The sequence below is a fragment of the Mirounga leonina genome, unplaced genomic scaffold, assembly GCF_011800145.1.
Source record: "Mirounga leonina isolate KUSES-001 unplaced genomic scaffold, KU_Mleo_1.0 Mir_125, whole genome shotgun sequence".
NCBI classification, from domain to species: domain Eukaryota; kingdom Metazoa; phylum Chordata; class Mammalia; order Carnivora; family Phocidae; genus Mirounga; species Mirounga leonina.
In genome coordinates, this window is record NW_023270305.1 from 16265367 (window position 1) to 16293355 (window position 27989).

General features: G+C 43.4%; 1 protein-coding gene across 1 annotated transcript in view; it reads right to left on the reverse strand.

Annotated features, from left to right (window-relative positions):
• ALK (ALK receptor tyrosine kinase) overlaps nt 1-27989 on the reverse strand; it is a 687757-nt gene that overhangs the window by 177256 nt on the left and 482512 nt on the right. Inside the window, exon 5 of the mRNA XM_035000834.1 lies at nt 16868-16995. Coding sequence (XP_034856725.1) covers nt 16868-16995 — 128 coding nt within the window. The remainder of the gene's footprint in view (nt 1-16867; nt 16996-27989) is intronic.

Consider the following 27989-nt stretch of genomic DNA (forward strand, 5'->3'; position numbering starts at 1 on the left):
CTGGAGGAGAATACAAGCAGCAACTTCTTTGACCTCGGCCACAGCAACTTCTTGGTAGACACGTCTCCAGAGGCAAGGGAAACAAAAGCAAAAATGAACTATTGGGACTTCATCAGGATAAAAAGCTTTTGCACAGCAAAGGAAACAATCAACAAAACTAAAAGGCAATTGACAGAATGGGAGAAGATATTCCCAAATGACATATCTTATAAAGGGCTAGTATCTAAAATCTATAAAGAACTTACTAAACTCAATACCCCCAAAACAAAAAATCCAGTCAAGAAATGGGCAGAAAACATGAGCATTTCTCCAAAGAAGCCATACAGATGGCTAACAGACACATGAAAAAATGCTCAACATCACTCGGCATCAGGGAAATACAAAGCAAAACACAGTGAGATACCCCCTCAAACTGGTCAGAATGGCTAAAATGAACAACTCAGGAAACAACAGATGTTGGCAAGGATGTGGAGAAAGGGGAACCCTCTTACACTGTTGATAGGAATGCAAACTGGTGCAGCCACTCTGGAAAATAGTATGGAGGTTCCTCAGAAAGTTAAAAATAGAACTACCCTATGACCCAGCAATTGCACTACTAGGTATTTATCCAAAGGATACAAAAATACTGATTTGAAGGGACATATGCACCCCAATGTTTATAGCAGCAATGTCCACAATAGTCAAATTATGGACGAGCACAGATGTCCATTGACAGATGAATGGATAAAGAAGATGTGGTATAGATATACAATGAAATATTAGTCATCAAAAATAATGAAATCTTGCCATTTGCATTGATGTGGATAGAACTAGAGGGTATTATGCTAAGCGAAATAAGTCAGTCAGAGAAAGACAAATACCATATGATTTCACTTATATGCAGAATTTAAGGAACAAAACAAATGAACATAGGTGAAAGGAATGAAAAATAAAATAAGATAAAAACAGAGAGGGAGGCAAACCATAAGAGACTCTTAACCCTAGGAAACAAACTGAGGGTTGCTGGAGGGGAGATGCGTGGGGGGATGGGGTACCTGGGTGATGGGCATTAAGGAGGGCACTTGATGTACTGAGCACTGGGTGTTATATGCAACTGATGAATCACTAAATTCTACCCCTGGAACTAATAATATACTATATGTTAACTAAATTGAATTTAAATAAAAAAACTTTTTTAAAAAGGCACATGAACATTGGGTTAGCTCTAGGCTGTTTCAGTGGAATCAGAAGTGTGGAGGGGAGCAGCTGGGAGGTTGTGGGTAGAAAGGGTCTGAACCCAGAGCAGCATGGGAGAGTGTCGAGGGTCTCAGTGTCTTCCCGAGAAGGGCCCAGAGGTGGCTGAGAGAGTGTGGGTCGACCTGTAGAGGTCTTGTGAATGGAGCTGGGGTAATCTAGGTGGACCAGATGACCTACAAACAAGGACTCCTTCAGTCACACTCATGGGGCTGGCCCAATGACCAAAGACCAACAGGGAGTGAATCTCTCAGGGCAGTCCAGAGGGGATGGTTCTTTCATTACCAGATGACACAGAAACCTCCCCATTTTTACTTGCTTCCCAGAGGAATGGGAAGGAGAATGGAAAAGGGGAGAATTCAGAACAGTCTGATTATCTATCCAAAAGGGATTTAAAAAAATTCCCATTCAGAGTTGACTTCAACTCTTGACTTTAAATTAAGCTGTTTGCCATCAATGGAAATGAGGGGTTCTCCTAAGAGCCAAGTTAATTTTCATTTTTAATTTTTGCATATAGACTGTACAGTTTACATCCTCTATATGATGTTTAAAATCCTTTCCAATGGCCGATTCTCTTATATGACAACTGGTCTGGGTCTTCCTGCCCTACTATAGCTCTCTTCTTAAGCATACCCTTTTCCTGGTTGAGCATGGGCTGGTCGTCTCTCTGAAAATACAAGCTGAGATAACAAGGTTCCAATACAATTATCATTCATTTGAAACTTTATCGGGATGTCATGTATGCCATTTATTTCAATTAAGAACACTGACTGAGCATCTGGTCTGTGCCAGGCTCTACGCTGATGGTGAGGATCTGGGACAAGGCTCCCATGGAGTGGGGAACAGAAATGCATAGATGTTAAAGACACTTTCTAATCATTTCAAGGCTGAGAAATAGCAGGGAGATGTTGAAGGAAAAACAGAATAAGAGGTAAAAAGTCACAACTTGGCCATTTGGTAATTATGGAATCTTGACATCTTTGGGCCTCAGTCTGCTAATCTGTAAAATTACAGAAGAGAGCACAAAAAATTCCTTTAGGCCTTTCCCAGATGCTAAATTATACGACACTTGTGATTTTTAAAAGTGAAGAATTGTATAGTTAACTGAAACCCCCGAAGGCAAGAGTTAATAGAATACAGCAAATACAAGTACCTTTGCTGTATGATTCTGTTGTAATGTCTTTGGAGCAGTGGCAAAGTCTTACCTCAAGCAAATCACATGGGGGTGAAGATGTCACTCATCACCAATCTGGGTCACCCTAGCAGTGTTCAGGACCTAGGGAAGGAGTTGCTAGTCGCTGTATATCGGAGGTCCCACTCTTGTAATCATTATTATTAATATTAGTATTATTATTTTGGCAGGGGAGAATCTGGAATGTAAGTATGCTACTGGCTATTTGTCTTTGCCTATACTTACAAAGTAGAATGCCCACCTACAATGGTTAAGTGGATAACTGAAACCATTTGAAATATTGACATATTTGCCTTGTTTACAGTTTCTTGTTGCTGATCTCAATTTTCCACTCTGCTTTGCATTCATAGACACTTTCTCACACTGCTCCCTCTTGACTCATTTATACATTCATTCATTCAACACTCTACAAAAGCTCATGGAGCCCCTATCGTGTGCCAGGCTTTAAGCCAAGCGCTAGGGATCAGAGATGAGGTGGAAAGCACACAACTTAGCAGGAGGGAAAAATAACAGCAGAAGTCAAACAGGCTGTGGTACTTGGATGATCAACTCTAGCCATCTGAAGCCTTGCTGGAGCTCTGTGGACAGAGCACTGGGCTACCCCTCATACTGCACTTAATGAGGTTGTCTGTGGCTGGAACCAAGGGCTGGGGTAGGGGTGTGGTGGAGGAGTCCTATATCTGACAAAAGAACCCATCAAATGGGCACCTGTGACTCTTTTCTATTTTTCATCTCTGAAAAGCAACAACCAATGACGAAAGAAGGCAGTGCCTCATATGTTAGTGGGGCTTCTGATGAAGTTGCACCAGATAATATAACATGGAAATGCAAATATGATTTTTTAAAAATCCCAAGGAATTTGGGTTATTTAATAAACTCTCCAGCCTTGCCTGGAAGTATGGAGTCCAGTTACTAGGTGATGGGGAAATGGAAAGCCCAGTTTATTCACTGGGACAGATACCAGGTCAGTAGGTAGGAAGATTCCACCTTCCTTAATCAATGCAAGCTCAGCACTTCCTAGTTTGGTACAAGAAGAGAACTTTATGGTGGGTAGAGTGTCTAGACCTCATAGCCTTTTCTACCTCTCTTTCTTTTTTTCCCTTCCTTCCTCCCTCTTATTTCCCTGGAGAATCTTATGGATCACAACTGTGATGTTTAAACCCTTTAAAACCCTGGCCGAAGCCCAGACAAAACTCCTGCAGTACAACTAAAGTAAGCTGGAATGTTCAACATGACTTTACTAAAGACTGGGAAAAACAAGGGGAAAAAAAATCTCCAGTGCATACCATGAGCTTCGACTCTATGCTTTGCTGACCCCTGAAGAGAAGAGAAAGAGTTTTCCCAAGATTCTCCTTCCTAGCTTCTAGTGTCTTCTCTTGTTGTGATTGCAACCTCAGCTCCCATTACCCAAGAGCTCAGTCCAATTTAATTTCTTGACCCCTAAAGGGAAATGCTGGACCCTCGTATCTATCTAGATCCTTGCCTTTGCCATGTGATTGACTCCAGGAAGACCTCACTCTCAACTAAAGACTGTGGTCTTGCTCCTGAGGCCTTCTTCAGGATCACCATGTCCAAATGCCCCACAAACCCCCTCACTGTTCATATACATGTATGTGCCTATGTGCACATGTGTATGGATGCGGAGTGAGGGCTCCTCATGAGAGGGTGCCAGGTACATGAAGCGAAAGGAAGCAAAGCAGGGGAAGAGAAAAAGGAGGAGAGGAGAAAATCTATGCTTAGAATAAGGAAGAAAAGTAAGGAAGACTCCCTGTGTGCACACCCCAGATCTGACCCCTGAGCAGCCAATCTGGCCATTTCAGTTGCTGTCCATTTGCCTGGAGTAAAAGCAGACTAGGCTTCACTGATTACTGAGGTGCCCCAGCAATCAGATGGTCGACTCCATGGCCCAGTCTCCCCGCACAAAAAGAGAGGAAGAAAGTTGAGAAGTGAAAATGAATTAATAGACAAGTGGAAAGACAAAGGCATTCAGAGTCTGGGAGAGACAGAGGGAAGGGAGGCTGAGGGCGAGGAGATGTAGGAAGGGCCTGTCCACAAGATGCCAAAGCAAACAAGACGGGTGATGATCTGTCTGCCTTCACATATTGATTATCATACAGCGCAAGCAAATGCTTTGATTCTGAATCAAGTAGATGCTTTGGCATTACAAATAGCCACAGGAGAGGAAGGGGGAGAAAGGAAGGGGGAAGGCCCGTGCCAGGGGAAGAATGGCCAAGAATGGGAAGCTCTCTAGCATTGGTATGCAAGCATGCGCATGGGATATGTGAGAGAGAGTGGGAAATGCAGCAAACTAGGGTTTGTATTTGCACACTGACAAGAAAGTTGCCAGTCCTGAGATGGTAAGGTAAGGAAAACAGAGAACATCTCTCCTTGTCATCTTCTCCTTTCTGTCACCTCATAATGTGATTCTGTCACCTTAGTTTACATACTCATAAGCTCAAGTCCGCAGGACAAAGGCTTTGGGCTACTCCCAGGCTCTCCTTGACCTCTGGGAGAAGTGTGACCTTCTCCTAGGGTCCGTTCCACTGCTCTTCCCGGCTGTGACAGCTTCCTCAGCCATGTTTCTGAACCATAAACCTGTAGACAGGCTGCCTCGGAATCTAGACTTGAGTTGCCTATCCCTGTAGCATGGGGAAGCTAATCAGTGCCAATGTTTTAATTATATTTACATTTCACAAATGATTGAAAGGATCGGCTTATAAAAGCACAAGAAAGTTGAGGCATTCAACCTCTCTGGGCCTTTTAAGACAACAAAGTTATTATGTCCATGTGAATTTCCAGGAAGAAACTTCTAATTAAGGCTTATTGCTTCTCAGCTGCCATTGGCCGGCAATGTGGCTCATCCTTCCTGTTCATTAAAGCAGAATAGGGGTTGTAGCCTCACAGAGTCTGTGCCCACCTTCCAGCCCGCTCCTCCAGTGAGCTTGGGAGGATCCCATGATGGCCCCATCACCCCCCTGTGTGTGACTTGGGAACCAGACAGGATATTGCACCTGTGTTCTTGAAGGAAATAAGACCCCTGGTCTACCAGTTGCATGAATGATTAATGAGGGGTAATTAGTCAATGTTGTTAAGTATTTTATAGACACAAAAATGCTGGCTAAGAGCTAAATGAAGAAGCAAAAGCAGCAAAAGCCAAAAAACTTTACCTCCACCCAAATGCTGCTCATAGAATCCCAGAATGTTGGAGTGGAGGGAAGGAGGGATTCAGAGACCATTTGCCCTGTGATTTGCAAACTGAATTGTGGGGCTTTCTAGGCACCCGCCAAGCAACTATTTCCCCATGTTTCCTCCCAAAACAAATCACAACCAAAAAGGCAAACTAAAGTTCCATGCTCACAGCATAACCTGAAGACAGAGAGTGCCAAAAACTTCAAAATAACCACGAGTAAAAAGAAAAAGCACCACATCCTAGCAGTGGGAGCTCTCACACTCCACTCCGGAGGACCTGGCCATTTGGTTTCCATAGTCCCTGGTGTTGAGGAGCTTTGTCCAGGGGTCTGGGCAGAGAGGAAGTAAAATGTCTCCCAGCTCTTCAGATAGAGAATTAGCATCCCTTTCAAAACAAAACAAAGCCAATTCTGAGATCCATTCTGTCTTGCGGGAGATTAAATAAGCTTTAGACCAATGCACAGGGGACTTGAAAACCTAATATTTGGTTAGTCTGGCTCTGACCTGGTACATAAATTTTAGGAACGGAATCCTTCTCTGACTGATTTGGTAGGTTAGGGCCCCCCTGCTGGTCTCTGGTATCACCTTGGGATTCGGCCTGTCACCCTGCCCACCTATGGCTTGCAACTGAAAGGATACCTTCCATTTGGCTCCAGCTCTCCAGGTCTAGCTGTACCTCCTTTTCTTAGCCTTAGTCCCTTTGTCCTCTTAAAGTTGTGCTTCACCAACCTCCCCTCTGATATGCCCCAAATGGCAGAGAAGGGTGAAGTCACCTCCCAGAGTCTGGGGGATCACTTCTAGCAGAAAAGGTCTTAAAGCTCATGTTTTATCTTAAAATTTGTGTGTAGTTTGCACAAAGCCCAATATATAGCCATGTTAATTTAAATATTAAAATAGCCCTCTATTCCAATATTTTGGTAAAATTGAAGCTCTGGAAAAATGTACCATGTTGATTCTGTGGGACTGTACATGCCCAGAACACTACTACGTATCCTCAAGGTCCAAGCATCGAAGTGTGAGAAACACTTGCCCCTTTACCCCAACCCACTTGTTGGATCCAGGCCCCTCCCAATTTGCTCACAGCCAAATGCCTTTAGCCATTTCCTGTGTGGACGGGGCTTGGGAGGCAGGGCAGTAAGCCTGATCTCAGACCTGTGGGGCAGGGCACTGAGAGTGGAGCCATCCTGTCCTTGCTCCAGGGGATGTCCTTAGACTTCACCAAGCCCCTGAAATTGTACAGTTCACTGTTGGTCCAGTTTATCTTGATGACTCATACCAATTATTTGTAGCACGGTTAACTAAGAGTTGCCAAGGCCATTGGATCAACATCATCACGATACACTCTTTGGACTTCGGGAGGGGTGGGACTAACCCTGTTTGATTTCCCACTAGGCTGCAGGCACTGTGTCACATAAGGCGCACACTCATATTTAATCCTCACATGGATGAAATCCTTACGGGGAGCAGGTACACCTACATTGTAACCAGAAAACCTTTATTCAGTGCTTACCATGAGCACTGAATATGCTCACTCAATATACCAGGTCAGAGCCAGACTAACCAAATATTAGGTTTTCAATATTTCAAATGCCATTTCCCGCATTAATGATCTAGCGCCGCAGGGTGTGATGGACACGTAACACCCAAACAACTCAGTTAGGATCCAAACCCACGTTTTTCTCATTCAAATCCTGTCGCCTTTCCACTGTTCATGATGCAGTGTTCCTTGCTTTTTTTTCTGTTGCATCTTTCGCCCTTTTCCCTCCTGATGGCCTCTACCAAGGAATGAAAGAAACAGAGAGGAGGTGAGGTCAGAATGTACGAATTCTGCTATCAGCTGTTTTGGGAAGATGGAGAGGATGTGGGAGAGGTGGTGGGTTGAAACCAGTGTCAAACTGACATTTCTCTTATCTCTGGAATTTATTTATTTGGGTCTGCCTCACAGGGACAGATTTTAAGGAATGGTTACAGAGGGGCCTTAGAGACCTGGGGAGGGAACATAGCTTCACCCAGTCTCTCATTCATCACCAGCCAGAGCTTTGGTCTCCTTAATAACTGGGGCTTAATCCTCCACATTCGAAGAGACTCCCATTACCCCAAACAATAATTTTTTAAATTACCCAGGCAGAATGGCAATTGCATATGGAATACCAAGGATGATTTAAGACTAATAAATACTTTTGGAAATTCCTTGAACATTTTAATGAATTAAAAGTTATGAAATATTTATAAGCAGTAACAACACCATCTAGTACCATTAATAAAATAAATACATTAGTCAGAGAATGAAATTCATTACTATTTTACTACTAGACATTTACGTCAATGACTGAATATTGCTCCAAATTACTTGTAAAATAGACCAATTATTTTAGTGTGATTAATCTTTTCAATTATTTCTTTTATGTAGTTGTAATTTGAAAGTAATTTTCTTCTGGGAGTACAATGACCTCAGCACACTGGTTTCTTATTTATTTGTATTTAAAAATCTTTTGGCTCTGCCCCCATTTCCGGGTGATTTCCAATGGTCAAATATTTAAAATTGTCACCCAAGCAATCATTGTTCCCATGTACTTTGCGGGGCATTTTTTAATTGGCTTTATTAGTGATTATGAATAAGCCATTCCAGTGTAAGGAAGTCTCTGCCAACAGCAGCTGTACATGGGTAGGGAAAGGAGGGACAGAAAAACTCTTGGTTCCACCAGCTGGGGGCCTGGCTGATTTAGACCCCATCCTTAGTCTGCCAGAAGGATGCAGTACGATAAGCATATCCCAGGAGGTTTAGGCTCTTCCTTGGCCACTACCCATCTCCACAAGATTAAGCAGTCTTACTCCTTTGCATGGCACATTGGATTCTGGGCACCCAGTCACAAATGGAAAAATGACTTTATCAGAGGTAAAAGCATAGATTGTTGGGGGTGGGAGTGAGGAAAGAGAAGCAGCTGCCTTCGAAACCAGAAAATAGATCTGGGCTTTCAGAGTTTCTGTTGGAAGGGGGGTAAACTTGACCTTGACCCAATGGCTCAGATGAGGCGCAAATGGAAAGAAAAAGGTGGGTGCAAACCTGCAAACATACCCTGGGCTAGCTGGGATGAATTATTCCACCCTTGTTCCAGGATGGGGACATTCAGCTCAGTCAGGGGGTGAGGAAGGGAGAAGGCAATAGTATTTATTGTGCCGAGCTCTGTGCCAGGGGCTCTACACATAATATCAGTTTTTCATTTCCCAACAAACCTATAATTATGTATCATTAGCTCCATTTACTGTTGAGAAAACCCAAAACTCAAAGATTAAAAAAAAAAAAACTCTTCTGAGCTCAGAAGGGTGGTAAGTGATAGACCTGGGATTCCACACTCATTCTGTCTGATTCCAAAGCCTGTAATCTCCCTCCTACATTGTAACCAGAAAACCTTTATTCAGTGCTTACCATGAGAAAAGCACTGTTAGTTGCTAATTGGGGTACAGAGATGAAAAAGAAAGACACAGTCTTTGATTCTAGGAATTTAGCATCTATTGAGCAAGACACATAAATAACTCTGGAAAGTAGACGGTTCTAAAACGGAAATCTATGGAGACATAATTCTGAGCTGAGACTTCTTGGAGAAGACAGTATTTGAGCTGAGATTTGAAAGAAGTGTGAGGCTTGGGGCGACGGACATTGGGGATGGGAGAGGGAGGGCACTTGACAGGGGGCATAGCTGGAACCAGAGCGTGGGGCGGGAGGTCTTTGGGAAATGTGAGAGGAAATCACAATTTTAATGCTTATCTTTTTAGCAGTACAATCCACAGACAAATTATGGGTGGGAAATTTTAGAAACAGGTAGTTAAGAAGAACAATGGAATGTAATGAGCCTCGACCTTCGAGGGAGGGCACCATGAAAACGAACGGACAAGGCTATGGCTGCTATTTCTCCTTGGCTTTCACTTCCAAACAATAGATCCCACCTCTGCAGAGATGACCCAGTCCCCCGAAGTGACCGACCCGGGCAGGTGTCATGTTGGCAGGGCTGTGGCGCTCAACACCCATGTGGCATTTGGTTATTGTTAGCATCCCACAATTTGTTTCTGTGAATAGCACTTTCTCCGTAAGAAACTGAGCAGCAGGGAGGGAGCAGCTATGTTTTTAAAGCTTCAGGCCAGGTGTGTTCCAGAGAGGTCCGGGAGCTCCGGGCATCATGTACAATGCATCTCCACAGTCCTCTTCTCATCAGACCCTCATGGTGAAGGTCAATGTTGGGACCACCACTGACATACGGTTATTCCTGTTTTAAATAAAAAACAATCCATGTGCCAATTCTGACAGAGACCTTTAATGTCCCCTCTGATCCAAAGAGTTGATGAGGCTATGGTAAATAAAAGGTGGGAAGGGAACGTCGGTCCCCTGAAGGCTGGTTTAGTGCTCATTCCGTGGTATTTCTGAGAAAGACATGGGAACCAGTTCAGAGGACGACAATCTCTACAAATGGAGCATTTATTCAATACCTCTGGTGCAGATTAAATGTAAGTCAGGAATGCCCTTTGGGGAGCAGTTTTGTGTGAAGTAGGATGGGGATTTTAAGGCTGCCCCACCAAAACTCAGTCCTAAGACAGAAGCAAGTTTATATCGGTGTCACTGTGCGTTCAGTTTAGTATGTGCTCAATAAATGTTTGTCAAATGAATGAGCAAATGCATGGACGGGTAGATGGATGATTCTGCTACCTAGAGCGTTTTCTGCTGGCAGCCTCGAGAGAGCATCCCAGTAATCTCCATTTTACAAACACGGACTGAGGATCCTGCTGGGGTGTTGCTTGCTGTTGGAACAGAAAATGCCCAGTTCTGGCCATGCTGTCAGGAGCCCAGGAGGCTATCCCTCATTTTACCCAGTTGGATTTTGGAACCTACTCCAGAGGCTGATTAGTTCCACATGGCTGGCCAAGATGAGAATCCGTTCATTCAGCTTCTTTCATTTCCTCTTGTCCCCCTCTTGGCCTAAGGAAGGCATCCTTGCCTGGCCAGCCTTGTCTTTGGTGGAAGAGGAGGAGATAGAGGGGACAAGGCTGGGACACGCCACACAATTTTTTTGTTGTTGTTACTGGAAACATTCATACTAGCTCCACATCTAGCACCTCAAACCTAGGATCCAGTGAGACAAGAACTTGCTTTGTGTAGACGGGCCATTGCCCAAAGTATAACAGCCTTGTACTTAGTCTTAATTGTTCAAGGAAGGTATAGTTAATGTAACAATTTTTGGCTATCACATTTTACGTAAGCACAGAATCTTATGATCAAAAAGCTGGAATTAATAGGAGAGTTGAAAATCAGAATGTCCAGTGGTTCTCAAACTGTATTTTATGAAACCCCATGGTGGTGGTGGGGCGTGGGTGTCAAGGCCTGTGGAGCAATTGGGTTCTGGGCCCCCTACTATCACTTCCCCTGGGCATCTCTGCTTGTGTAATTTTATTTATTTATTTAATTTTTTTTTTTTGCATTCTTAAAATTTTTTTATTGTAGCACAAACATACATGGTAAGTTGTTTGTGTAATTTTATATACTGGACTTCTATATAGGACTTTATTTGAATTAAGCATTCAGCCTCTAAAAAATGTTTGAAGTCCACAGATCCAGTTTAAATGCGATCATTTTAGGTCCAGAGAAGTTAAGATATCTGCACATCCCCAACTCTTTTGGGACATGTATTTTAAGGTATCCGTGGTGGTGGGACTGCTTTTGATGCTTTGTATTCCTACCCCTTCCTATACGACCAAATTTAATGAAATAACCCCTCAAGGGTAATATGAGGATTATGACATCCTCTCTGCTGAACAGATCAGAGGAGGTAATGTGTATGAAAATGTCTCAGTGGGATAAGAAACCAAGAGTGCTTCTTGTGGAGAAATCTGTTAGTGAGCTGAATGTTGTTCTGACCTAGGAAATCTCAGATGTGATTCTCATAGGTTCATGAAAGGGAACTGGCAGTAAAATGTACTTAGGCTCACCCAGGTGCCATCTGCAGCTCCTTGATGTTCACGGATGGGGGTGTCCACTGTTGGTAAGTGGACAGCGGTACACCTAAACTACCTCTGACCAACCAAGGCAGGGAGAGGGAAGTTCCAAATTAGCATCTTAGAAAAATCGAGAACTTGACAATCATGAGGTGAAGGTAGAAATCATACTGGGCTGGTCAATTATTTAGTGCGTCGAAGTTCACGGTAAATCATTGGGTGGTTTGTTCATTCAATTTCCACTGGTGAGGGAGGCAGAATAGATGCTTTCTGGGGTGTTTTCCAGCAGGTAGCAGTAACACGTAGCAGCAAGAGCATGGATGCTGGAGTAGATGACCTCTAATATCAGCTGTGAGACGTGGGATAAATTACGTAAGTCTCTGTGCCTTGATTTCCCTATCCATATCATGGAAATGTTGATAATGATAATACATACCTCATAGCACTGTTGTAAGGATTAAATGAGTTAATACATGCAACAAGTTTAGAACAGGGCCTGGCACACATAAGGTGTGAGATGGGTGTTTGCAATATTGTATATTCTTTTCTTTAAAGATTTATTTTTATTTATTTATTTGAGAGAGAGAGGGTGCACACAAGCAGGGCGTGGAGCAGAGAGGGAGGGGGAGAAGAAGAGAAGCAGACTCCCTGCAGAGTGTGGAGCCTGACCGGGGTGGCGGGGGGGGGGCTTGATCTCATGACCCTGAGATCATGACCTGAGCTGAAATCAAGAGTCAGATGCTCAACCGACTGAGCCACCCAGGAGCCCCCAGTAATGTATATTCTTATGAGCTGCTCAGAGGCACAGGGTTTTTCAAATCTTTTTCGAGAAGCTAGCCCTGCCCTTTCTGACACGTGTTTTTCCGTAGGCTCCTCTGAACGTGAGGGGTCCTGATGAGTGTCCTGCACCATTCTATTGCTTTGGATTGTCTGATGAAGGCGGGATGATAATGATGATAATTTGTGAATGGGTGAAGGGTTCCCTGGGAGCCCAGGCATGGGTGTCTCTCGGGGCTGATATCCTTCCCATCACTGCCAAATATACACACTGGCTTTTTTAAGATCAGGGAAAAACCTCTTCTAAGCAATTTCCACCTACTGCTACCTTCTTTTGGCAGTAGTAGGGTAATAGCCCAAAGCTAAAAAAGCAGGAGCAGTATTTATCAATTGATTGATTAACTAACTATCAGTCAACAAGTATTTAAGCAGTGTTTTCTATGTGTTTAGCGCTGTGTTAACTGTCCCCTGGGGAAATAAAAGAAATACAAGACAAAATCCCAAACCTCAAGTTAGGGCCCCAAAATAACTAACTGGGAAATAACTGTAAAGCAGCTACTAAATCTAGATGTAGAGAGCAAAGTATTCGGAGAAGAATTTCTATGGCTGTGAATGATGTTCTGGAGGGTTTGGGCCCTAAACTGGATCCTCAATGATGAATCTGCATTCAAAACGGAAGGCCTGGGACCAAGCTGGTTTTCTGTACACTGCCTCAGTCTGACTAGAGGGCCGGGGGTGTGAGAGAACAGAGGGCATAATGTTGGACAGGTACTGAGACCAGATTTTAAAGAAGCTTAAAAATCAGGCAGAGACACTGGGGGCTTTCCAGGCAGGACTGAGCAGTGGTGAAAGTACCAAAGTCAGAGTTGAGATGGCCCTGATGTCACTCTCAGCTCTACCACCAACCAGCTGGGTGATCTTCAGCCCATCACTTGCCTGGACCCAGGAATGAGTGAGATGGCCCACTCTAGCTCCCATATTTCTGATGTGGGAGGCAATAAGAAGTTACTGAGGTCTCCTGAAAATGCCACATGGAAAGGAAATGTGTGGTAATGTGTGAGGGATGGGTAATGCTATCAGGGAGACCAGCTGGCTACTGCCAAAGCCCAAGAATGCATAACAAAGGCCTGGATAAAGTACATTGCTGAGGAAATGAAGTCAGAAGGGTAAATTCAAGAAACAGCAACAGTAGCATCTAGATAGCAATGGATAGGATGAAAAGCAGCCACAAGTCTAGAGCCCAGGGCTTGGCCATTTGGATGTAGGAATAAGAGGATGAGTTAAAGATAATTCTAAAGCTTTTGGCAATGAATTTAAAACCCCAGCCTCTACACATTCCATAAAGGTGACAGAACTTTGTGGACAGAAACATTGGCTTGGTGGTCAGACTGACTTGGGATTGAGTTTGGCTCCATCTTTCCCTAACTGAATGACTTGGGCAAGTTTTGAAATTTCTGTAGATAAGGATAACAGAACCTGCTTTATAGCATTATGGTAAAGTTCACATGAGATAACACACTTAAAAGGATCAGCATTTCCCTTTGCACATGGTAAGTGCTCTGTTGATGTTAGCTTTTATTGCTTCTTAACTGAGCACTTATTAAGTGTTACAGTGTGATAGCTGTCAGGATTCAGAGAGGAAAGAGGCATGGTCTCTGCCCTGATGACACCCACAGATAAGTATCATCTCCTGTGCAGGGAGAATTGTCCCCACATCCCCTGTAAGCCTTCTCCGGACTAACTAAAATGGCGCCTCTTTATGTAGGCAAAGGAAGAGCTGTAGAGTTCTACAGATGTGTCTCCTTTCATACTCTGTCTGTGTCTCATCAGGAGGGGACCAAGTTACTATCAGAAAATAGACACGGCATTCTGCAGACCTATCTATAACCGAGGCTAACATGCCACCAGCCCTGTTCACCCCCTCAAAGATAATACTTCTCTCTCCTTATCTCTTTCCTTTCATGACCTGATCAAAGCAATACATCAGAAAACACAAACATTTGTCTACATCAAATAAGCCTTGAGCATACCTCTGAAATAATTCTTTCCATTTAAAAATGTGAGTGTAGTTTTAGGATGCTTCTTATGTTTGCAACTTGTCCAAACCAACTGATGTGCACCTGAAATTGTTCCACGATGGGGAGGAGAATTAGAAGTTCTCAGGAAACACAGGAGTCACTTTGTTTTTCCTCTGCTCTGTGCTTTACACATTCACACTTATTTCTTCATACCCACTGGTGGCCACAGGAGTCCAAGACAAAGAAGGAGTGCGGAGAACATCTGCTTCTCCATGGAGACCCTCTGTTTTTAGACATGAGCCTCTGAAGGAAGGTAGCTGGGACATGAGAACCTTCCTAGGTCTCTTGGCCAATTTACCTTCTCAAGGGAATTAGAAGCAGACTTCTTTTCTCCGTCCTCTTAGAGACTGTTCTGCCAGAAGACATACTTTTTGGATCATTAGAGAAAGTTAGAGAGGTCAACTCTCTGGGTTTCATAAGGGTAGAGAGGCCGACAAGAAACAGGTCTTTGAAACTCTGCAATAAACTCACTGCAAATGCAACATAAGATACAGAGGAAGAATTTGTAGGTGAAAGGGAGTTGTAGGGGTAAGGGAGGAAAAATCTGCATAACTGTTTGAGAGCCTTGACTCAGAGGTATGAAGAATTTTTGCAGGAGGATGGGCTGGGCCTGATATCTGGGGTTTTGTAGTCTCTTATTCCCTTCTCCTGACCATTGTTCAAATGAGATTAGGCCAATTCTGGGAACTTATACCTTCTCCCTGTCACATTCCTGTTAACTGGCTCCATTTCAACAGATAGCCTCTTTTGGACGGCACACAGACCCTTGACATCAGCAAGGATTGATGATGTCCAGAGCCATCCACAAATCTGCAAGTTTGTGAACATGGAAACATTTGTACAAGCTCCTGGCTTTCTCCCAAACCACATGTTTCTTATACATTGCCTCCCATCATAGGTTAACCACCTTTTCAACTAGAACTGAAGTTCAATCTATCACATTATGATGATTTTTCTTTTTTCTCACACATAAACCAGTTTTCATTAAAGGAAAAACAAACAAACAAACCACTTTGTGAAAGTTCTTGCAAGACCAGCGATGAATGAAGAGCCATAGCAGCATAAGAAACTGGGTGGTCAGGGGTCTCCTAAGGGAGTCCCCTTTGTATAGCACCTCTAAGAGGCCCAAGATTCAAAGCTGGGCCTCTACATGCAACAGATCGCTGTGTGTTATGAGCCTTCGTGGTTGCTCATGAACAGTCTAAATTGAGAACTTAGGTCTGGGAGTACCACAAGCTTCCTTCCTCTCCAAACTTCATTCTTGGTCCTCTCAGACCACAGATTCCGTGGCACACGGAAGAGCTCCCTTCCCACTGAACCTCTGGGCAGACGCAGGCACAGAAGAAGAGCAAAAATGAACACAACTTCTTCCCGAAGATCTGTATAATTCAAGCCCATCTCCTATACCTTCCACATGTGGGAAACAATAGAGGGTGTTTATCATATGGCCCTAGGTCTTCTGAACAATCAAGGAAAGCTCAACCTCCTATATCTATTGATGATTCATTTCTTCCTGTTTACCAATCAGACTTGAAGCAGTGTCTAATGAAAGATAAATAGGTGATCTTGAAAACAAGAGTAGAAGGTCAAAAACCCTGTAGAGGGAGGGGAAATAAGCTTATCAGAAACCTATACAGATATAATTACTGTGATTGAGTATTGCATTTAGTTCAGTTTCCTGGCAACAAAGGCAAAAAGAAAAACAACAACAACAAATTATTCTTCAGGAGAGAGATGCTTTTTCTTGGTAACAAATCTTGAATGTGGGACTTATGCAAAGGAATTCAACGACAGAGTGGACAGTGCCCTAATGGTATTTACAAAATGATCAAAAGATTTCATATATAACCATTTCCTAAGTCACCCCTTAATAACAGTAGGAATCAACTCATTAAGAATACTTAGCCATAAATTTTGCCTCAGAGAAAAAAAGTAAAATAATCATTATCAAGTTGGAGGGGTAAGGAGTGGGTAGAGATACAGGTGAAAGAAAAATGGTAGAATGTTGATAATTATTGAAACTGAGTTGAAGGTATATAGGGGTCACTGCACTATTCTATTTATTTGCATACATTTGAAATTTTCCACAATAAAAAACCAAACCAAACCAAACCAAACCAAACCAACATAGCGGAAAGCATTTGGCAGCCCGGGAAGTTGAGCTGATATGTTCTCTAACAAAGACTATATTCTGTTTGATGAAGTTTTAAGGTAAGCAGATATAAAGTTATACTCAGTCTTTGAAAATTGATCAGTTGGGCTGTGGAGCACTTGATAATATTCAGAACCAGCCCCAAGGCACCATAGACTTTACTAGATAAGCAAGCACATGCCCAGCTAATCGTGGTGGCAGGTTATGGACACACTTAAGACAGCAAGCTACCAAGGAAGGGAGGAGAAAGCCAGATTCAGATACCTTCACTGCAGTTCTTCAGGGCAAAGAAGTCCACTGCAGACAAACTTCGGTTTCCACTCGAGATATATTCCAGGGCCACTCGGAAGGGATTCTCTGGGCGCCCAATTCTTCCCTGAAGCACCGTCCATCTGGTCACATTGGAATGCAGAGGGGAAGAGCAGAGAGAAACAGTGATGAGAAGCAGGCCTAACTTGCACAGAGATTCTGTAGTGATTTCTAGGCCCACACTCTTCATGGGCCCCAACCGATGCAACCCTAAGAAGCTCTGAGAACAACTCTGACAGCAACATGCAAACGTTTGTTTCCTTCTTGTCCAACTAACCCAGAGACCCACTTCTCAAACCCACTGTAGCCACTGGTGTTTCTTTCATTATATTCTTTCAGGCAACTGCAGACCTTTGGACTGCTTTAGTAGTTAATCTTACGGGAAAAGAATATATGTACTTAAGAATATCTGCTGGCAGGGCGCCTGGGTGGCTCAGTTGGTTAAGCGACTGCCTTTGGCTCAGGTCATGATCCTGGAGTCCCGGGATCGAGTCCCGCATCGGGCTCCCTGCTCGGCAGGGAGTCTGCTTCTCCCTCTCCCACTCCCCGTTTGTGTTCCCTCTCTCGCTGTGTCTTTCTCTGTCAAATAAATAAATAAAATCTTTAAAAAAAAAAAAAAGAATATCTGCTGGCAGAGTGAAGGGATAGTCTTCAAAAACATGTATCGGTGGATCTGTAATTATCTTTGGAAAGAATTTTGGCTTTCAGAATTTTTTCTGATCCCAGAGTCTCATAACCCTTGAGTTTGCTATGTGGTCACTTAAGGATTGAAGCAAGCAAGGGCTATTTATTTACTTCAGGAAAATTAAAGTGCACCAAAGCATGTAGTTTGGGGTAAAAGGTACCTAAGTTTGGTGTGAACTCTGCAAAATGGTGCAAACAGAAGAAGATAGAAGTAGGTCAAATGGTGAGCTCTGCAGCCATCTATGATCAAGGACACGGACACCGCTGGAGAACAGAGAATAAGCTGAATGAACATTTTTTACACCTCACTCATGCTATTAACCTCTTGGAATAGCCTCCTGTCACTGATTGGAACATCAAATTTCTTTTCCGCCATTGATTCAGGTTTCTTAAACACACACAATTATGTTGACATTTTGCATGGTGAATCACAATTACCTGGACTACTTCATATTTTTTGTCCTTTAAAAAACAGTTTTATTGAGGTATAATTGACATACAATAAATTGCATGTCCTAAAAATGCATAGCTTGGTGACTTAAAGTGTATGAATTGAGGAGGTTTGACAGATGAATACACCCATGAACTCCTCACAGTGTTTCATAGTGTCCTACCATGATGTAAGGCCTTCGGTAGGCTGGGCAGTGCAAGTGCAAAGGAATTTAGGGAAAGATTAGCTTTCTGTTTTTAAAAAAAAGTGTTTAAAGCACCCCCACCCCCGCAAGGTAGAAAGTGATGCTCACTGTAAAAAAATATTAAAGATCCAACCATTCAGAGAAGTTGGCAAAGGAAATTAAAAGTCACCCAGAAGCTCATTATCTAGAGATAACCATGGTGAACACCCCAGTGGAGGCTTTTAGTTACACTTTTATATAAACAAGGCCGTCATCTTCCACATGCTCTCTGTGACTGGACTTTGCCACTCAATTGTATGTAGGGAGACAATAAATACAGACTATGTGATGAGTTCAATGATTGCATTTTTAATGATTTGGGCATTGCTTCTGAGTTTTTCCCTTCACGATCATGCTGAAGCTAGCTCTGTGTATCTCTGTAAATACTGCCTTAAGGCAAATTCTTAGAACCCCAGTTAAAGTGCATGCACATTGAGAACTCTGAGCATACTGTCAGTCCTCCAACAGTGCATCAGAGAGCCCATTTCTCCATCTGCTTGTTAACATTGGATCTCATCACATCTGTCCCATCTTTGCTGCCTTTTGATGATGAAGGCATCGCCTAAGGCAATCGGTGGTCTTTCAGTGGGGTGCCCTTGCATGGCAGTTTTGAGTCTCCAGGCCTGCCATGTTGCGGGGTATGCAGTGGGAATCAGCTGAGTGAAGAAGGTAGTTTTGTTCTCTATGCTCTTCTGTAGTTAATTCAGATCACCAGAGCCAATGCCTCAGCCATTTAATACAAGTGTATTAAGTTTCCCCACAATAGACGCTGTAGAAGGGATTATTGCTGTTGTAAAGTTTGTTCCCTGTTACGGTACCCAGCAGGATTTCTATCCAAAATAAAACCGGTGCAATTGAATAAGGAAAAGGAGCCCTTTCGGTTTAAATGTGGAGCTGTCAAAGAAATAAATATTTGAAAAGCAAATGTAAATGTGGCGTTCTTAAGAAAAAAAACACACAAACAAAGAGAGCAGAATTTTTCTTGTCCTTCTGAAAAAATAAAGAACCTTATTTTTGAGGAAAGATGGTGGAGAAACGCCTGACTATTCATATTCTGCCAAAATCGTAGCTCTCTGCTGCAAGGAATGATGGATTTTAATTCCAGGTACACTGTGGCTCTTGACAATGATTTCCATTTCTATATTGGCATTAGCCCTCTGGCTAAATGTGTCAAGAGTTTTAGGAATTAGTTTCTGAATTACTGATGCAATAACTTTTGTCTGAAATTCTCTGGCCTCCCATAGTTTACTGCTGCAGCTTTAATAACTTTCAAAGCAGTTGCCAAACATGTATTTTATGACTAGGGAAGTTGGGACAAGAAAAGGGCAAGTTTATATCTAGGGTCAGCTTTGTTTAAGAGACAGCAGAAACAGGAACAGCAAATGCAAGCTCTCTTTTCTGTCTGACTCCATTTTCTTTGCTCATATCCCTGCAGTCATGAAACTCCCTTATTAGGGTTCTATTTCCCTCTTTGGCTGTGGCAACTGTACTTGGGTTTGAGGGAGGGAAGGTTATGTTCTGACCTAGATCCTCCTAGAGACCAACGTGCAGCTGTGTCCATGGTCTCGGGATTTGTGGGTATCTTAGCACTGGTGCTTCAGTCAATCAACGTGACAGTGTGGGGAGTCCATCTGGATTCTGGGAAGCCAGAAAGACTGTATGGTAAGCCTGTCACCATCCATTATCTTCCAGTTGTCTCTCTAGAGTTCTCCACTTCCAGTTTTGGCTCTGCCCCTCAAGTGTCTGATGACTTTGGATAAGGCACTCTACTCTGAATGCCTGAAATTTTGGATCTTTTCTGATCAATGTATTCTCAACCAGAGAAAGTGTCTCCAAATTTGTGTGAATTTGCTGAGGAAAAAAAACCTGACCACACATTTTTGCTGAGTGGTTACATCATACTGAATAAATTAGAACCCATGTTAAAAAAAAAAAAAGCCAGGAGAGTTGGTTTGTGAATATCAAGGTCCATTTCTGAGTTGGAGACTGAAAATAGTATATATAAAGGCCACTAAGTTGGGAGTTGGGAGCTGAATCCTGGGTTCTGGTTTTGGATCTGCATGGGTTAGGGTATGTTCCTGTACCTCCTTGGGGTTTAGTTCCTTTGTTAGCAAAATGCAAGGATTGAATCAAAAGTTCTCCAAGGTCCCTTATTGATCTGGTGCTTACACTTCTCTAGCAATTTGTAGGAGTCCTAGTGACAAAACACTTTATGAAAGCTGCAATGCACAAACAATATTCTACAAAAGGTGGAAGAAGTGATTAGTCAAAGAATTAGAGATTTATATCTGTAAAGAGACTAAGTTCCATCCCTTCAGAGAAATGGAGCGACTTGCCCAAGGTCACATTTTTGGTTACCTGCAGACCTAAGATTAAAGTCAAGTATATTATTGCTCCCAGACTGCAAGGACAAGAGACAAGGCAACTTCTGGTTCAGTCTGTATACTCAGTCACCATACTCAGTCACCACTCCATATCACTGGAATCCCAGAAACAGAAAAGGAGGTATCTAGTTTGCATTATTAGAAGAATCACCAGTCTGGGTTATAAGGATACACAGGCCAGCCAGATAGTAAAATACATCTTCAGAAAATGCACACACAAACCAAAAAATCCTAAGAAGCTCTGACATGGTCACAAGCATCTCCAAGGTTCCCCCACTCCATACCAGGTTAGTCTGTACATTTTTAAAGGAAACCATCAGCACATCTGATGTGAAGCCAGCTGCTGATGAGATTGAAAGTTTAGTATCCATGACTCAAGGAGGATGAAGGCATGAAGTTATTTAAAGCCCAGAGAGGGGTACCTGGGTGGCTCAGTCATTAAGCGTCTGCCTTCGGCTCAGGTCATAATGCCAGGGTCCTGGGATCAAGCCCCGCAATGGGTTCCCTGCTCCATGGGGAGTCTGCTTCTCCCTCTCCCACTCCCACTGCTTGTGTTCCCTCTCTCACTGTCTTTCTCTCTGTCAAATAAATAAAATCTTAAAAAAAAAAAAAAAAAAAAAGCCCAGAGAGAAGGGAACTTTTTGATGGCCCGTGAGGACTATGGATGGCAGCTGATAAGACAGAGAAATATGTGTTACTTTGCTATTGTGTGCTCTTCTAATAGGCATGATGTTGACATGGGGCTGGCTCACAAAGCAAGCCTTTGAACCCTACATGCTATTCAATGGGATGCCTTTCTGAGATGGTTTTGGTTGTTGCAATATTGCGAGGCCTAGAGTCAGTTCTCAGCTCCACCATCTAGTTAGCTAAATGATCTTAAGCAAATAATTTAACTTCTCTGATCTTCAGTTTCCTTATTTTTAAGATGGAAATCATAATGCCTAGCTCACTGGATTGTTGTGAGGATTTGTCAGAAGGATGTATGCAAAGGGACATCCTTTTGGGGGTCTCAATAGTAGAAGCTATTTTTACAGAAGACCACGGCTTTCTTCGTGGAATGGCACTGGTCCATGAAACTATCAGTAATCTCAACTCATTTATGAAATTCAAGGGGCAAAGGAATGTAGGTAAAAGAAAGGGAGAATAGCATTCATAATTTATCAATAGCAGACACCTTATTTACTTAAGCCAGAAAAAAGTCTTCATTTTTAAATGGATCTTCATGTGTTAAGCACAGCCCAAAGAAATCATGTTGAAATACCCAGACAACAAAATATATTAGTGACTATAACAGGAGGTCAACATTCTGTGCAGAGCCCTCCAAATGTACTTATCTTGCTTTAGAGTAAAAGCCTCTTATTTACCTTTGTATCTTCTTGTGGCATGTGGAAAGATGCCTTGTGTCGAGATGTTGGTTAGAATTTTTTGAATTGAATTCCATTTCTCAGGTATTTATTGGTGTGTTTTTGCACACTAAATAAAGTATTAAATGCTCTGGGGATCCTAAGAGTTTAGGATTTAGCTTGGCACTCCTGGAGCTTACAGACTAGTGAGAAAGAGTGAAAGTAAATACCAACATTTATAGTGAATGGCAGTATAGAAAAGCTAAGTGAGTGGTATGGGCATTATGTACATTGAAAGCTTAGAGGGCAAAGTGATGTCTCAGGTTGGGTGTAACTTGAGGCTGGGTTATGAAGCGGGGGCAGGAAATGGGAAGAGGGCAACACAGAAAGAGAGGTCGGTGTGAGCACATGAGCAGAGGCCATATAGACTGTGTGTTCTGAGAACAGGAGGTCCAGGCTGACTGGAGTCAATGGTTTCCGTTGGTCTCTATAGGAAAGAGGTCCCTTAGGTCTTTCATGCTCCTCCTTAAAGCTAGGGTAGTAGGTCATTCATCGTTGTGTCTCCAGATACCGTATTTGTTGAACGAGAGAACAAATACATGACACATTTCTGTTAAATCAGACAAGATTCTGACATTCTTGGATAAAAGTTATATTGTAATGGAGCCGAGTTCATCTGAAAGTTCCTGTCAATTCATTACTCATTAGCTATCAGCCATTCAGGTAATAAGGATGCCTTCCCTGTTAGGAGGAACCTAAGGACTAGGAAAGTTTGGGGGTCAAGGGCTGTTTGCAGGTTTGTTCATCACATAGCTCTTGGCTCCCCATTTGCCCACAGGTCTGTTCTTTAAAGGGGCAGGGCCATGGGAAGCAGCCATCAAATTAGCTCTTATCTGAGTACCCAAGAACCCAAGACTCAGAGAATTGAAGTAATTGAGACATGGAGGGATCTGAGTGCTCAACTAGGAGAGGTCCCATCTGATGTGTGAATGTCCTCTACAAGACAGGTCAAGCTTAAACCAAGTCACTATGAATATTAACAAGAGCAACAAGAACAGTTAATATTATTGAAGGCCTACAGTATACTCTGCTTCCAGCTGAGTTTTAAAGATTTATTTATTTGAGAGAGAGTGTGCATGAGTGGGGGGAGGGGCAGAGGGAGAGGAAGAGGGGAAGCAGACTCCCCACTGAGCAGGGAGCCCCACGCAGGGCTCCATCTCCCAACCAGGAGATCAAAACCTGAGCCAAAACTAAGAGTCAGATGCCCAATTAACTGAGCCACCCAGGTGTCTTCTCAGCTGAGTTTTAAACTCAGGTTAGTGTGACTCCATTAGTCTTTAGGTACACTATCTTAAACTGCCCTTTTTAGCTTCCTGAGGTTAGAAACTGTGTCTTCCTGAGGCTTTGTTCTAACTGCTGGCCCTGGTGAACATGGCTGGGGGCTGGAAGCTAGAAGGTGTGGTCATCTGCATGTTCTGCAGTGGTCATGAGAGCGAACTCATTTAGGTGGTGACTAGACCCCTTGCCAAGACAGCCAAACTCCTGGGTTAAGCTGAGGATGATGGAAGCCACATAAATTAGACAACCAGCTTGTCCCTATCTGGTAGAGCTCAGTCCCACGACTATCATTTTTAGTGAACGTAACACTGTCGAGGCTCACGCCCTGCTGCTGACATTCCTTCACATGTCTCTCTGCTAAGACTCTCTTGACAAGCGTCCAGACGTGCGTGTGAAGGTGTGAAGATTTGTGAGAAACAAGAAACTGAGCCTGTGGGAGTTCATCTAGATCAATATAGGGGAAAAAAAAAGCCAATTGCACTTTTTTCTCTCATCTTATCCTAAAGGAAAAAAACCACACATAACTTTCAAAAATTTCTTAAAATATACCTTACAGTAATTCTGCAGCAAATATAAACCATTCAGCACTATTTTTTATTGTTTCCATTAAATCAGCCTGCACTTAAAGCATTTTTTTATGGGAGATAGCGGGGAAAAAATGCCAGATCAATGTAAATTTTAGTGTGAAGTCCTTTGTTGCTTGTTAATTTTCTATAATTGGGGCGTGGGGTCTTTTATCCAGGTACTCTTGGCTTTCTTACTCCCTTGCCGTCTACAACTGCCCAAAACTTAGATAGATGTGCCCTGGGGAGTTTCAGATCTGGGTAGAAATGAGGTTTCAGGTTGACTGTGGCTCCCACTGGCCTGTGGTGGCAAAGAGCTGCCTGGAGGCGGAGAGTGGTTTCTGGCTCTGCTGGAGAAAAGGGGATGCTCGCTGTGGCCACAGGTGGACTTGGTTGAGAACTTAGCATTGGCAGCTAGAAAGCGGTTTTGGTTTACATCAGACATGCTGTATCGGTGACAGGGATCTGGAAGGTTGCCCAGCTTTCCTGGAGCAGGGGCTAAGAAAATGTTCCCAAACTGTGTTTCTCCTAATTCTTCTCTCATGCTTTTAAGCAAAGAAGAAATGAATAGGCTCCTTTTCCTGGCCTCTCTTTAGCTTCTTCTAATTTTCCTCCCACCCTCCCTCCTTCCCTTTTTCCTTCTTTCAAGGAAACATATTAAGACCACAAACTCTGGAGCCAGATTTCCTGTTTTATAAGCTCAATTCTGTCTCTTTTTGGCTGTGACCTTTGGCCAGCTACGTGTCTGTGCCAGTGTTCTGTCATTAAGAAGTGGGGATAATAATAGAACCTTCCAGAGGTGCTGTGAAGACTGAGTGAGTTAACACATGTGAGGCTAACACTCAGTTAAGACATGACTCAGCTGACACTCAGTAAGCCTCTCAGGTAATACTGCTCTTATTGGGTTCGTGTTTCTCTTCTCTCCTAAACCCAGGGTGGTAGATGACCCTTCAAAGAGCGACCTTAGAAGAAGGTGGAATAGGAAATTGACCATGTGGTGGGGTTTGGGAAATGTGGGGAGAGCCTCCCACCCCAGAATACCAGGATTTTCGAAGCCTCTTTCGTTCCCTCCTGTGGAGATGAAGAGGCAAAATGTACAAATGCAGATATCCCAGGGAACATTGTGCCAAGCACTTTATTGGTCTGTGTGCATGTTTATTTATGTTCTGCATCTTTCCAGGAGGGATTTAAGGCAGAATATAAAGCTATTTTACTTTATCTCATTTAATATTCACAGTAAGTGCATGAAACAGATATTATCACCCCCATTTTATAAGAAAATTGAGGCTCAGAGAGGCTTACGCAACTTGCCCATGTAGTAAATGGTAAGAAGTGATATGAACCCGTGACTCTTTATCTCAAAACTCTTGCACTTTCTACTACACTGTACAGGTTTATATTTATGCTAAATGTAAATGATTAGTTTCTTAGAAGAGCTTTTTGCTGGGTTGAGGGTGGGTAGTACTTGAAGACCAACAGTGTGCAGAAAAGGATGCATCTAATAAATATTTTGGCTTCTTCTCAAAGTTGTCCCAGACTACCCTATTCCTTCCCTCCTCAGATTCCACATCATCCTAATACAGGTTGGAATACGCAGGCTTGTGGGAGGCAGGCATCCACCCGGCCCCTGGTTGAGATGCTTTCCTTTATTCTCTATAGCAGGCCAGGAAGGGGAGACAGAATCTACCTCTAGTGATCTAGTTCCTGAATCATTAGGAGCACGGTGGGCAGAAGTAGACTGATCATAGCCACAGTTGTCAGGAAAATAAATGGTCGAAGAAGTGTTCTTGACTGGCCTCCATGTGACCAATTGGCTTGCTGGGGTTAGCCCAATCTCTGCATTGCACATTCAGTGGAACCCCCCTGTGCCTCCTGGATGTTCCAGCTTACCCTCCAGGACTCCTACACTCTCTATTCCCATCACCTGAGTTAGATGCCTACTGAGAGTCAGTTAGGCTTGTTCCCAAGCCTGTTTATGCCAGGTGTGCTCCTTCAGTTGATGCAACACAAGCAAGAAAAATTTAAATTACTTTGTAAAGACTAGTACTGATAAATCACTAAAAATAATTGCTGTTTAATTTGGTCTATATGGGGCAACAAAAAAGATCAGGGGGGAAAATCTTAAAAATCTAGAAGTTTTCAGGTTATTTCCCAAGTGTTTTAAGATTATTTCCATTTTGGAGGAACTGAAACTGAAAATCGAGAATGTATGTTGTGGCGTCATGAACATGGTTTATGGAGAAAAGACAAAGCAGAACTCCAATCAACAGGCCCATATTGGAAGCAAAGGCCTTGGCCCTACATCAAGAGATTAGTGAATGAACATGCATCTAGAAGTTGTAAGTAAAGACAAATGTTTAAGGATGTCCGTTGATTCCCAAGCAACTATTGGTCCCAAGCTTGTTGTCCAGAGGGCTTCTTCTTTGCTCTCAGTTGTATAAAAAAACACCTGGAGGATTCACTGGTATTTTTTCTTCTTTTTAAAGGAGGTTCCACTGATTACCAGGCAAAAAATCAAGTGAGAGAAAACCTTAAAGCAAGAGAAGGGAGCCTGGGAGTCCTGAATTTCCTCTTTCAGTTCTTCTGCATTTTGGATTAGGTCCCGCACAAGCCCCCACCTCCTCCAGCATCTGCTGAACATCCCTCAACAGGGAGGGACTCAGCTGGATTCTGGGCAAGGGGTGGGAAAGGTGAGAGGGTTCGGTTGTTGCCACATTCCAGGAATCATTTAAAATTACGGAAGTGAGCACCAGAGGGGATCCCAGCGAGGTTCCCCATTCCACAGTCTTGTCAGACAATATCTCCGGCAGCGTGGGCGGTCATTTTCTCAGGTTAGAGACCCAGGTGATCATTTTGCCTTTCCAAACTCCTTCTGTAAGGAGATTTGGGCAGTCACCCACCTGCAGACAGTAGGAGTCTGGAATTTGGTTTCCTAACTCTGTTCCTTCCAATAACTTTTTACCACCATCTGTTCTTTCCAAATACAACCTCTTTTTTTCCCAAGCCAACTCAATGCAGTTAGTCCTTTTGTTTGTTTTGTTTTGTTTTTCAAATACATCCTCCCAAGGAGAAAGAATAAAGACAACACTGAAACCTGGAATGTGGCCGTTTCTGTAGGATCCTTCCTTCAGCACTCTGCCTCTCACTCGAGTTCTGAGTCCTGAGTGGGGCTAGGGTTAGGGCTTTCATCTTGTGCCCCCACCTCAACACCCATGATTTTCCAGGCCTGAAAGCAATCCTCTTTGCTCACGCTCAAATGACAGCCAGTTGCCCATCTTGCTCCCTAGAGAGCCAGCCTAAATGCCACCTAATGCGTTAATGTGTTGATTGGTTCAATACAAATGCAAGCCTCTACGCCAAGCGAAATGCTGATGCCCAAGCTCAGAGGCTCCATTTCAGTCACGAATCTCTGGCCAAGTCAAGCCAGCTGTGCTGAAACTCCATATGGTAGGGTAGACCTGGCCATAAACTGCAGCCCTGTAAGCACATTCTGGGGCTGGGATAGTGGTCAGCTGGAAAAGGCTGGAGGGGCCCGGATAGGTGGGGTCAGGACAGCCCACAGACTTGTCCCCATGGGAGATGATTCCCCCATTCCACATGCTGCACCTGCCCCACCCCTTTTATGGGTGGCCATCCAGGGATGCAGAAGTAATTGCCGGAGGCACTGATGGACTATGTTCTGAGCTCCTTGGTGCAGAGGGGCTCACTGGCCCTGCTACAGGGGCTATACTGTGCTGTGGCAAGTATCGCGGATGATGATGTTGTTATGAGGTCAAAAGATGTAAGACTGGCATGAATCTTGGAAATCACCATGTGTCTTCCTTCCGTGGGGCAGAGAAAGACTGAGGTCTGAACTATGCACCTCCCCTCCGTGAACAGAGGAGAGTTCCATTCTATACCTTGCGTCCTGAATCATCTCTTTAAAACTGAAACATGACCATGTTCCCCAATGCCCTCAGGACCTGCCTCTGGTTCCCAGAGCAGGCCAGGGTTCTTCCCTGCCCCATACATGTGCTCAGGGTGTCCCTTATATCCAGAATCCCCTTTCTTCTTTTTCTTTGCTGGGCTGTTCTTCACTGATCAAGACTGAA